The sequence below is a fragment of the Ascaphus truei genome, chromosome 10, assembly GCF_040206685.1.
Source record: "Ascaphus truei isolate aAscTru1 chromosome 10, aAscTru1.hap1, whole genome shotgun sequence".
Classification (NCBI taxonomy): domain Eukaryota; kingdom Metazoa; phylum Chordata; class Amphibia; order Anura; family Ascaphidae; genus Ascaphus; species Ascaphus truei.
Window position 1 is genome coordinate 60,718,872 of NC_134492.1, and position 13,372 is coordinate 60,732,243.

The 13,372-nt window shown below is 53.4% G+C and overlaps 1 protein-coding gene across 1 annotated transcript in view; it reads left to right on the top strand.

The window, feature by feature from the left end:
• PTPRC (protein tyrosine phosphatase receptor type C) overlaps positions 1 to 13,372 on the top strand; it is a 179,273-nt gene that overhangs the window by 136,345 nt on the left and 29,556 nt on the right. The window contains exons 22-23 of the mRNA XM_075617052.1: positions 3,489 to 3,614; positions 8,198 to 8,355. Of these exons, the coding sequence (XP_075473167.1) occupies positions 3,489 to 3,614; positions 8,198 to 8,355 (284 nt within the window). The remainder of the gene's footprint in view (positions 1 to 3,488; positions 3,615 to 8,197; positions 8,356 to 13,372) is intronic.

Sequence of the window (13,372 nt, forward strand, 5' to 3'; positions counted from 1 at the left end):
TTCCCCCTTAATGCAAAATTTGTCCCTGATGAAGCTCCATAGCTGGAGGGAAACGTGTGTTGGGCACGCGATGCTGTCAGTCTCCTACTTGGAGCTGTTTTAATGCAGTGTTAGTAGTCCCCTGTGTCAGTCTGCAGAGTTCAGGTGTCACTATTCTATTATACTTTAGTGTTGCCAGTTAGTGAGGTCTTTTACCTTCTCTCTATCTAGTCATTTATGTGCCTTGCAGCTCTTGTGCTCTGAATTTATTTCACTGTTTCAGTAGCTGCACTATGTGTGTTAGTCATTGTGTCTACACCCATGGTGCCTATACCCTGTACTTTGCATTAAACTGATATATCATTAGGGGGTTTGAACAGCACATGACTATACTAGGTAGAGCTCTTATTTATTTATTTAATTTCATTATTCTTTTCCTCACTACTGTTTATATTCACCTACCATCCGCTCTGCTAGCTGATCCAGAGGGGTTTATACCCTGACTATTAGTACCATTAGTCCCCTATACCCTATCACTATTAGTTGATAGATAGGGTTTAAATACAATTATTAGGTGACTCTGGTGCTAAGTGATGTTGATTTAATTTCTTTTTATTCACGTTATACACTCATTTGGTAATATATGTTTTAAGTAATTCATTAAAAGGTATATTTTAATTTAGTGGAGTGCAGTTAAGTGAATTTTGCTGATTCACTTTTCAGTTCACAGTCTGCACCCACTTTATGATTATCAATATATAATTGTTCATTCACTTTAATTCAATTATTATGGTTTTGTGATCACTCCCTATCCCTCCCCCCTTCTTCTCTTATTAGTGTAACACACACAGTGATAGCAGCAAGTGCATTAGTGTAACACACACAGTGATAGCAGCAAATGTGATTGTATTAATGTAACACACACAGTGATAGCAATAACTATGAGTGTATTAGTGTAACACACACAGTGATAGTAGTAAGTGTATTAGTGTAACACACACAGTGATAGCAGTAAGTGTAAGTGTATTAGTGTAACACACAGTGATAGCAGTAAGTGTGAGTGTATCAGTGTAACACACACACAGTGATAGCAGTAAGTATGAGTGTATTAGTGTAACACACACAGTGATAGCAGCAAGTGTATTAGTGTAACACACACACAGTGATAGCAGTAAGTGTATTAAGTGTAACACATACACTTATTGCTATCACTGTGTAAGTGTAGTAGGTGTAATGCACAAAGTGATATCAGTACGTGTATTAGTGTAACACACACAGTGATAGCAGTAAGTGTATTAGTGTAATACACACAGTGAAAGCAATAAGTGTATTTGTGTAACACACACAGTGATAGCAGTAAGTGTATTAGTTTAACACACAGTTATAGCAGTAAGTGTATTAGTGTAACACACACATTGAAGGTTGTAAGTGTGGGTGTATTAGTGTAACAGTCACATTGATAGCAGTAATTATGGGTGTATTAGTGTAACACACACACAGTGATAGCAGTTAGTATGGGTGTATTAGTGTAACACACACACACACACACACACACACACACACACACACACACACACACACACACACACACACACACACACACACACACACATAGCAGTAACTGTAAGTGTATTAGTGTAACACAGTGATAGCAGTGAGTGTATTCGTGTAGCACACAGTCATAGTAGTAAGTGTAAGTGTATTAAGTGTAACACACACATTGATAGCAGTAAGTATGAGTGTATTAGTTTAACACACACACACAGTGATAGCAGTAAGTATCGGTGTATTAGTGTAACACACACACAATGATAGCAGTAAGTGTAAGTGTATTAGTGTAACACACACAGTGATAGCAGTAAGTGTGGGTGTATTAGTGTAACACACACAGTGATAGCAGTAAGTATGGGTGTATTAGTGTAAGAGACACATTGATAGCAGTAAGTGCATTAGGTGTAAAACACACAGTGATTGCAGTAAGTGTTGGTGTATTAGTGTAACACACACAGTGATAGCAGTAAGTGTGGGTGTATTAGTGTAACACACACAGTGATAGCAGCAAGTGCATTAGTGTAACACACACAGTGATAGCAGCAAATGTGATTGTATTAGTGTAACACACACAGTGATAGCAATAACTGAGTGTATTAGTGTAACACACACAGTGATAGTAGTAAGTGTATTAGTGTAACACACACAGTGATAGTAGTAAGTGTAAGTGTATTAGTGTAACACACAGTGATAGCAGTAAGTGTGAGTGTATCAGTGTAACACACACACAGTGATAGCAGTAAGTATGAGTGTATTAGTGTAACACACACAGTGATAGCAGCAAGTGTATTAGTGTAACACACACACAGTGATAGCAGTAAGTGTATTAAGTGTAACACATACACTTATTGCTATCACTGTGTAAGTGTAGTAGGTGTAATGCACAAAGTGATATCAGTACGTGTATTAGTGTAACACACACAGTGATAGCAGTAAGTGTATTAGTGTAATACACACAGTGAAAGCAATAAGTGTATTTGTGTAACACACACAGTGATAGCAGTAAGTGTATTAGTTTAACACACAGTTATAGCAGTAAGTGTATTAGTGTAACACACACATTGAAGGTTGTAAGTGTGGGTGTATTAGTGTAACAGTCACATTGATAGCAGTAATTATGGGTGTATTAGTGTAACACACACACAGTGATAGCAGTTAGTATGGGTGTATTAGTGTAACACACACACACACACACACACACACACACACACACACACACACACACACACACACACACACACACACACACACACACACACACACACACACACACACACATAGCAGTAACTGTAAGTGTATTAGTGTAACACAGTGATAGCAGTGAGTGTATTCGTGTAGCACACAGTCATAGTAGTAAGTGTAAGTGTATTAAGTGTAACACACACATTGATAGCAGTAAGTATGAGTGTATTAGTTTAACACACACACACAGTGATAGCAGTAAGTATCGGTGTATTAGTGTAACACACACACAATGATAGCAGTAAGTGTAAGTGTATTAGTGTAACACACACAGTGATAGCAGTAAGTGTGGGTGTATTAGTGTAACACACACAGTGATAGCAGTAAGTATGGGTGTATTAGTGTAAGAGACACATTGATAGCAGTAAGTGCATTAGGTGTAAAACACACAGTGATTGCAGTAAGTGTTGGTGTATTAGTGTAACACACACAGTGATAGCAGTAAGTGTGGGTGTATTAGTGTAACACACACAGTGATAGCAGTAAGTGTACGTGTATTAGTGTAACAGACACATTGATAGCAGTAAGTGCATTAGTGTAACACACACAGTGATAGCAGTAAGTGTACGTGTATTAGTGTAACAGACACATTGATAGCAGTAAGTGCATTAGTGTAACACACATACAGTGATAGCAGTAAGTGTAAGGGCATTAGTGTAACACACACACACGTAAGTACATTATTTGCAGAATCTAATTGAAATTGTTCCGCGCAGAATAAATGTGCGCAATACTGGCCGTCTATGGAGGAGGGAACGGAAATCTTCGGAGACCTCAGCGTGAAGATCAGCGCAGAAAAAATCTATCCTGATTATATCACTCGGAAGCTGCGTGTCACCAACGTGAGTGGCCTTTCCGTCACACTTACACCCCCGTCTCTCTGCTCCAGTCATTTTCCTGCTGGTATTATTTCCGTGACCGCGGTTCCGACAGCTCGCGGCGCTCAACTCGACATTCGCCAAACTGAGTCTGAAGTTGGAAATCCCATTTCTTGAGACGCGTTTCGCCGGTCTTGAAAGGGTTAACAATGTCGTTAGTTGTCAGCGAAATCTCTCCACACGGGGGAACGAGACACGGTGCGCGTCCCTCGTAGTCCCCGCGTTAAGCGGGTCTAACGATGTCAGAGGATTTGGCAAATTAGCCTCACCGCATGCCGTGGCGCTGCACACTGATTTTATGCTTGGCGAATCGCTTCCGATCATTGGCGTAGCCGCGGCTCGTTTGCAGTACGGAGAGCAGACGTAAGGCTGCGGTCCCAGTGTGCGCTGTAGCACGCGCGCCCGGAGGGGGGGCAGCGGGGGCACAGCGCTTCACCGCGATCTTGGGAGAGATTGTGACGGGAGGGGGTGTGGCAGGGGCGTGGTCATGACCTCACGCGGCTGGTTCACCCTCATTGGCTGAACCGCTAGCGGGGGCGTGGCCACGCCTCCATCGCAAGTTCCAAATACATTTTTTTTTGTATTTGAGAAAACTTGCAGTACAGCGCCGCTGCCAAATGTGTGCCGAGGCGGGTACTGGGCCCGGTCTGATCGGGGGGCGGTGCCGAGGCGGGTACTGGGCCCGGTCTGATCGGGGGGCGGTGCTTGTGCGCACAGCGCACGCCGAGGCGGGTACTGGGCCCGGTCTGATCGGGGGGCGGTGCTTGTGCGCACAGCGCACGCCGAGGCGGGTACTGGGCCCGGTCTGATCGGGGGGCGGTGCTTGTGCGCACAGCGCACGCCGAGGCGGGTACTGGGCCCGGTCTGATCGGGGGGCGGTGCTTGTGCGCACAGCGCACGCCGAGGCGGGTACTGGGCCCGGTCTGATCGGGGGGCGGTGCTTGTGCGCACAGCGCACGCCGAGGCGGGTACTGGGCCCGGTCTGATCGGGGGGCGGTGCTTGTGCGCACAGCGCACGCCGAGGCGGGAACTGGGCCCGGTCTGATCGGGGGGCGGTGCTTGTGCACACAGCGCACGCCGAGGCAGGTACTGGGCCCGGTCTGATCGGGGGGCGGTGCCGAGGCGGGTACTGGGCCCGGTCTGATCGGGGGGCGGTGCTTGTGCGCACAGCGCACGCCGAGGCGGGTACTGGGCCCGGTCTGATCGGGGGGCGGTGCTTGTGCGCACAGCGCACGCCGAGGCGGGTACTGGGCCCGGTCTGATCGGGGGGCGGTGCTTGTGCGCACAGCGCACGCCGAGGCGGGTACTGGGCCCGGTCTGATCGGGGGGCGGTGCTTGTGCGCACAGCGCACGCCGAGGCGGGTACTGGGCCCGGTCTGATCGGGGGGCGGTGCTTGTGCGCACAGCGCACGCCGAGGCGGGTACTGGGCCCGGTCTGATCGGGGGGCGGTGCTTGTGCGCACAGCGCACGCCGAGGCGGGAACTGGGCCCGGTCTGATCGGGGGGCGGTGCTTGTGCACACAGCGCGTGCCGAGGCGGGTACTGGGCCCGGTCTGATCGGGGGGCGGTGCTTGTGCGCACAGCGCACGCCGAGGCAGGTACTGGGCCCGGTCTGATCGGGGGGCGGTGCTTGTGTGCACAGCGCACGCCGAGGCGGGTACTGGGCCCGGTCTGATCGGGGGGCGGTGCTTGTGCGCACAGCGCACGCCGAGGCAGGTACTGGGCCCGGTATGATCGGGGGGCGGTGCTTGTGCGCACAGCGCTCGCCGAGGCAGGTACTGGGCCCGGTCTGATCGGGGGGCGGTGCTTGTGCGCACAGCGCACGCCGAGGCAGGTACTGGGCCCGGTCTGATCGGGGGGCGGTGCTTGTGCGCACAGCGCACGCCGAGGCGGGTACTGGGCCCGGTCTGATCGGGGGGCGGTGCTTGTGCGCACAACGCACGCCGAGGCGGGTACTGGGCCCGGTCTGATCGGGGGGCGGTGCTTGTGCGCACAGCGCGTGCCGAGGCGGGTACTGGGCCCGGTCTGATCGGGGGGCGGTGCTTGTGCGCACAGCGCGTGCCGAGGCGGGTACTGGGCCCGGTCTGATCGGGGGGCGGTGCTTGTGCGCACAGCGCGTGCCAAGGCGGGTACTGGGCCCGGTCTGATCGGGGGGCGGTGCTTGTGCACACAGTGCACGCCGAGGCGGGTACTGGGCCCGGTCTGATCGGGGGGCGGTCCTTGTGCGCACAGCGCTCGCCGAGGCGGGTACTGGGCCCGGTCTGATCGGGGGGCGGTGCTTGTGCGCACAGCGCGTGCCGAGGCGGGTACTGGGCCCGGTCTGATCGGGGGGCGGTGCTTGTGCGCACAGCGCACGCCGAGGCGGGTACTGGGCCCGGTCTGATCGGGGGGCGGTGCTTGTGCGCACAGCGCACGCCGAGGCGGGTACTGGGCCCGGTCTGATCGGGGGGCGGTGCTTGTGCGCACAGCGCACGCCGAGGCGGGTACTGGGCCCGGTCTGATCGGGGGGCGGTGCTTGTGCGCACAGCGCACGCCGAGGCGGGTACTGGGCCCGGTCTGATCGGGGGGCGGTGCTTGTGCGCACAGCGCACGCCGAGGCGGGTACTGGGCCCGGTCTGATCGGGGGGCGGTGCTTGTGCGCACAGCGCACGCCGAGGCGGGTACTGGGCCCGGTCTGATCGGGGGGCGGTGCTTCAGCGCACGCCGAGGCAGGTACTGGGCCCGGTCTGATCGGGGGGCGGTGCTTGTGCGCACAGCGCACGCCGAGGCGGGTACTGGGCCCGGTCTGATCGGGGGGCGGTGCTTGTGCGCACAGCGCGTGCCGAGGCGGGTACTGGGCCCGGTCTGATCGGGGGGCGGTGCTTGTGCGCACAGCGCGTGCCAAGGCGGGTACTGGGCCCGGTCTGATCGGGGGGCGGTGCTTGTGCACACAGTGCACGCCGAGGCGGGTACTGGGCCCGGTCTGATCGGGGGGCGGTCCTTGTGCGCACAGCGCTCGCCGAGGCGGGTACTGGGCCCGGTCTGATCGGGGGGCGGTGCTTGTGCGCACAGCGCGTGCCGAGGCGGGTACTGGGCCCGGTCTGATCGGGGGGCGGTGCTTGTGCGCACAGCGCGTGCCGAGGCGGGTCCTGGGCCCGGTCTGATCGGGGGGTGGTGCTTGTGCACACAGCGCGTGCCGAGGCAGGTACTGGGCCCGGTCTGATCGGGGGGCGGTGCTTGTGCGCACAGCGCGTGCCGAGGCGGGTACTGGGCCCGGTCTGATCGGGGGGCGGTGCTTGTGCACACAGCGCACGCCGAGGCAGGTACTGGGCCCGGTCTGATCGGGGGGCGGTGCTTGTGCACACAGCGCACGCCGAGGCAGGTACTGGGCCCGGTCTGATCGAGGGGCGGTGCTTGTGCGCACAGCGCGTGCCGAGGCGGGTACTGGGCCCGGTCTGATCGGGGGGCGGGGCTTGTGCACACAGCGCACGCCGAGGCAGGTACTGGGCCCGGTCTGATCGGGGGGCGGTGCTTGTGCGCACAGCGCACGCCGAGGCAGGTACTGGGCCCGGTCTGATCGGGGGGCGGTGCTTGTGTGCACAGCGCATGCCGAGGTGGGTACTGGGCCCGGTCTGATCGGGGGGCGGTGCTTGTGCACACAGCGCACGCCGATGCGGGTACTGGGCCCGGTCTGATCGGGGGGCGGTGCTTGTGCGCACAGCGCACGCCGAGGCAAGTACTGGGCCCGGTCTGATCGGGGGGCGGTGCTTGTGCACACAGCGCACGCCGATGCGGGTACTGGGCCCGGTCTGATCGGGGGGGCGGTGCTTGTGCGCACAGCGCGTGCCGAGGTGGGTACTGGGCCCGGTCTGATCGGGGGGCGGTGCCGAGGCAGGTACTGGGCCCGGTCAGATTGGGGGGCGGTGCTTGTGCGCACAGCGCACGCCGAGGCAGGTACTGGGCCCGGTCTGATCGAGGGGCGGTGCTTGTGCACACAGCGCACACTGCAGAGCGCACTGGGACCGCAGCCTAAATAGGGTGACCAGATTTGTCCCGGCAAATAATGGGACAGAGCCCTAAAAGCCGGGAGTGTCCCAGCTAAATCGGCAATGCTTTGAACTTCCATTCAAAGGAATGGCAGTTAAGACAGGCTAAAACGTAGCACCGTTTAGCGAATATGGTCCAATGTATTTTTTTCCCCTGGTTCAAATATTTTGTAAATAAATACAAGTTTAGTCCCATGTGGCAGGTCGAAAACAACTCGCCAGTTTTACCGGCTCCTGAGAAAGATGTAATCCCCCTTAATGTAACTGTATTACTTATTTGTAGCTTGTGAAAAATGAACGTGTTTCGCTTTTCTCCGGGGACACTGAATTCCCGCACACCTGCTTGCTTCTGTTTCTCTGTCTGAGTCTTATCACCATTATAGATACTAGATAAAGGCTGTAAAAACCTCCCAAAGATTTTGTTTCATCGCCAAATTAACTTATTAAGCATGTCATTGGGCTTAGTTTACTTTGGTCCTAGGAGGGACATTAAAAGGGACCTAATTTCTCGTTTTTCCTCAGGAACGGGAGAAGTCGTCAGGGAGGGATCTGACTCACATCCAGTTCATCATCTGGCCGGACCACGGGGTCCCCGATGACCCCCACCTGCTCCTCAAACTGCGTCGAAGGGTTAACGCTTTGAGTAACTTCTTTAGCGGCCCAATCATTGTTCACTGCAGGTAACTTACAGTGATAATACTTACCTGTCCTAGGCCCAGATCCACTAAGCACGGTTAAATCCAGGCTCGTTTCCTAAAGCAGGAGCGGGCGCGATGTTCCCCGAGGTCACCGTGTCTCCTCACTGCTAATTATATGCAGAAGCAGCGTCCGTTCTACATGTCATTAGCATGGGGTTACCGTCACGTTATTGTAGCATCATGTGGTGTTATCTCCCAGTAACGTGACGGTGAGTATGTCTTAGTGTTACCCCCATCCAGAGCCGGAAATAGGGGTTTATCTCATGGTGAGAGAGGGAAATAACGCTATGTTATTTATATCACCTCACTGTGGGGTTACCCCATCCAGAGCCGGAAATAGGGGTTTATCTCACGGTGAGAGAGGGGAAATAACGCTATGTTAGTTATATCACCTCACTGTGGGGTTACCCCCACCCAGACCCGGAAATATGGGTTTATCTCACGGTGAGAGAGGGAAATAACGCTATGTTAGTTATATCACCTCACTGTGGGGTTACCCCCATCCAGACCCGGAAATAGGGGTTTATCTCATGGTGAGAGAGAGGGAAATAATGCTATGTTAGTTATATCACCTCACACAGGAAGCGCGAGGGAGATAGTTACACAGGAAGCGGGAGGGAGATAGTTATGCAGGAAGCGCGAGGGTGATAGTTACACAGGAAGCGGGAGGGAGATAGTTACACAGGAAGCGCGAGGGAGATAGTTACACAGGAAGTGGGAGGGAGATAGTTACACAGGAAGTGGGAGGGAGATAGTTACACAGGACGCGCGACGGAGATAGTTACACAGGAAGCGGGAGGTAGATAGTTACACAGGAAGCGCGAGGGAGATAGTTACACAGGAAGCGCGAGGGAGATAGTTACACAGGAAGCGCGAGGGAGATAGTTACGCAGGAAGCGAGAGGGAGATAGTTACACAGGAAGCGGGAGGGAGACAGTTACACAGGAAGCGCAAGGGAGATAGGAGATAGTTACACAGGAAGCGAGAGGGAGATAGTTACAGGAAGCGCGAGGGAGATAGTTACACAGGAAGCGGGAGGGAGATAGTTACACAGGAAGCGCAAGGGAGATAGTTACACAGGAAGCGAGAGGGAGATAGTTACACAGGAAGCGCGTGGGAGATAGTTACACAGGAAGCGCAAGGGAGATAGGAGATAGTTACACAGGAAGCGAGAGGGAGATAATTACAGGAAGCGCGAGGGAGATAGTTACACAGGAAGAGAGAGGGAGATAGTTACAGGAAGCGCGAGGGAGATAGTTACGCTGGAAGCGAGAGGGAGATAGTTACACAGGAAGCGGGGGGGAGATAGTTACACAGGAAGCGGGAGGGAGATAGGAGATAGTTACACAGGAAGCGCGAGGGAGATAGTTACACAGGAAGCGCGAGGGAGATAGGAGATAGTTACACAGGAAGCGGGAGGGAGATAGTTACACAGGAAGCGGGAGGGAGATAGTTACACAGGAAGCGGGAGGGAGATAGTTACATAGGAAGCGGGAGGGAGATAGTTACACAGGAAGCGGGCGGGAGATAGTTACACAGGAAGCGGGAGGGAGATAGTTACACAGGAAGCGCAAGGGAGATAGTTACACAGGAAGCGCAAGGGAGATAGGAGATAGTTACACAGGAAGCGAGAGGGAGATAATTACAGGAAGCGCGAGGGAGATAGTTACACAGGAAGAGAGAGGGAGATAGTTACAGGAAGCGCGAGGGAGATAGTTACGCTGGAAGCGAGAGGGAGATAGTTACACAGGAAGCGGGGGGGAGATAGTTACACAGGAAGCGGGAGGGAGATAGGAGATAGTTACACAGGAAGCGAGAGGGAGATAGTTACAGGAAGCGCGAGGGAGATAGTTACACAGGAAGCGGGAGGGAGATAGTTACACAGGAAGCGCAAGGGAGATAGTTACACAGGAAGCGAGAGGGAGATAGTTACACAGGAAGCGCGTGGGAGATAGTTACACAGGAAGCGCAAGGGAGATAGGAGATAGTTACACAGGAAGCGAGAGGGAGATAATTACAGGAAGCGCGAGGGAGATAGTTACACAGGAAGAGAGAGGGAGATAGTTACAGGAAGCGCGAGGGAGATAGTTACACAGGAAGCGGGGGGGAGATAGTTACACAGGAAGCGGGAGGGAGATAGGAGATAGTTACACAGGAAGCGCGAGGGAGATAGTTACACAGGAAGCGCGAGGGAGATAGGAGATAGTTACACAGGAAGCGGGAGGGAGATAGTTACACAGGAAGCGGGAGGGAGATAGTTACACAGGAAGCGGGAGGGAGATAGTTACATAGGAAGCGGGAGGGAGATAGTTACACAGGAAGCGGGCGGGAGATAGTTACACAGGAAGCGGGAGGGAGATAGTTACACAGGAAGCGCAAGGGAGATAGTTACACAGGAAGCGAGAGGGAGATAGTTACACAGGAAGCACGTGGGAGATAGTTACACAGGAAGCGCAAGGGAGATAGTTACACAGGAAGCGAGAGGGAGATAGTTACACAGGAAGCGCGAGGGAGATAGTTACACAGGAAGCACGAGGGAGATAGGAGATAGTTACACAGGAAGCGGGAAAGAGATAGTTACACAGGAAGCGGGAGGGAGATAGTTACACATGAAGCGGGAGGGAGATAGTTACATAGGAAGCGGGAGGGAGATAGTTACAAAGGAAGCGGGAGGGAGATAGTTACACAGGAAGCGGGAGGGAGATAGTTACACAGGAAGCGCAAGGGAGATAGTTACACAGGAAGCGAGAGGGAGATAGTTACACAGGAAGCACGAGGGAGATAGTTACACAGGAAGCGCAAGGGAGATAGTTACACAGGAAGCGAGAGGGAGATAGTTACACAGGAAGCGAGAGGGAGATAATTACAGGAAGCGCGAGGGAGATAGTTACACAGGAAGAGAGAGGGAGATAGTTACAGGAAGCGCGAGGGAGATAGTTACGCTGGAAGCGAGAGGGAGATAGTTACACAGGAAGCGCGAGGGAGATAGTTACAGGAAGCGCGAGGGAGATAGTTACACAGGAAGCGCGAGGGAGATAGTTACACAGGAAGCGCGAGGGAGATAGTTACACAGGAAGCGCGAGGGAGATAGTTACGCAGGAAGCGAGAGGGAGATAGTTACAGGAAGCGAGAGGGAGATAGTTACACAGGAAGCGGGAGGGAGATAGTTACACAGGAAGCGCGAGGGAGATAGTTACGCAGGAAGCGAGAGGGAGATAGTTACACAGGAAGCGCGAGGGAGATAGTTACACAGGTAGCGAGAGGGAGATAGTTACACGGGAAGCGAGGGAGATAGTTACACAGGAAGCGGGAGGGAAATAGTTACACAGGAAGCGCGAGGGAGATAGTTACACAGGAAGCACGAGGGAGATAGTTACACAGGAAGCGCGAGGGAGATAGTTACACAGGAAGCGCAAGGGAGATAGTTACACAGGAAGCACGTGGGAGATAGTTACACAGGAAGCGAGAGGGAGATAGTTACACAGGAAGCACGTGGGAGATAGTTACACAGGAAGCGCAAGGGAGATAGTTACACAGGAAGCGAGAGGGAGATAGTTACACAGGAAGCGCGAGGGAGATAGTTACACAGGAAGCACGAGGGAGATAGGAGATAGTTACACAGGAAGCGGGAAAGAGATAGTTACACAGGAAGCGGGAGGGAGATAGTTACACATGAAGCGGGAGGGAGATAGTTACATAGGAAGCGGGAGGGAGATAGTTACACAGGAAGCGGGAGGGAGATAGTTACACAGGAAGCGGGAGGGAGATAGTTACACAGGAAGCGGGAGGGAGATAGTTACACAGGAAGCGCAAGGGAGATAGTTACACAGGAAGCGAGAGGGAGATAGTTACACAGGAAGCACGAGGGAGATAGTTACACAGGAAGCGCAAGGGAGATAGTTACACAGGAAGCGAGAGGGAGATAGTTACACAGGAAGCGAGAGGGAGATAATTACAGGAAGCGCGAGGGAGATAGTTACACAGGAAGAGAGAGGGAGATAGTTACAGGAAGCGCGAGGGAGATAGTTACGCTGGAAGCGAGAGGGAGATAGTTACACAGGAAGCGCGAGGGAGATAGTTACAGGAAGCGCGAGGGAGATAGTTACACAGGAAGCGCGAGGCAGATAGTTACACAGGAAGCGCGAGGGAGATAGTTACACAGGAAGCGCGAGGGAGATAGTTACGCAGGAAGCGAGAGGGAGATAGTTACAGGAAGCGAGAGGGAGATAGTTACACAGGAAGCGGGAGGGAGATAGTTACACAGGAAGCGCGAGGGAGATAGTTACGCAGGAAGCGAGAGGGAGATAGTTACACAGGAAGCGCGAGGGAGATAGTTACACAGGAAGCGAGAGGGAGATAGTTACACGGGAAGCGAGGGAGATAGTTACACAGGAAGCGGGAGGGAAATAGTTACACAGGAAGCGCGAGGGAGATAGTTACACAGGAAGCACGAGGGAGATAGTTACACAGGAAGCGCGAGGGAGATAGTTACACAGGAAGCGCAAGGGAGATAGTTACACAGGACGCGCGAGGGAGATAGTTACACAGGAAGCGCGAGGGAGATAGTTACACAGGAAGCGAGAGAGATATTTACACAGGAAGCGCAAAGGGAGATATTTACAGGAAGCGCGAGGGAGATAGTTACAAAGGACGCGCGAGGGAGATAGTTACACAGGAAGCGGGAGGGAGATAGTTACACAGGAAGCGCGAGGGAGATAGTTACACAGGAAGCGCGAGGGAGATAGTTACACAGGAAACACGAGGGAGATAGTTACACAGGAAGCGCGAGGGAGATAGTTACACAGGAAGCGCGAGGGAGATAGTTACACAGGAAGCGGGAGGCAGATAGTTACACCGGAAGCGGGAGGGAGATTGTTACACAGGAAGCGCGAGGGAGATAGTTACACCGGAAGCGCGAGGGAGATAGTTACACAGGGAGCGCGAGGGAGATAGTTACACAGGAAGCGCGAGGGAGATAGTTACACAGGAAGCGCGAGGG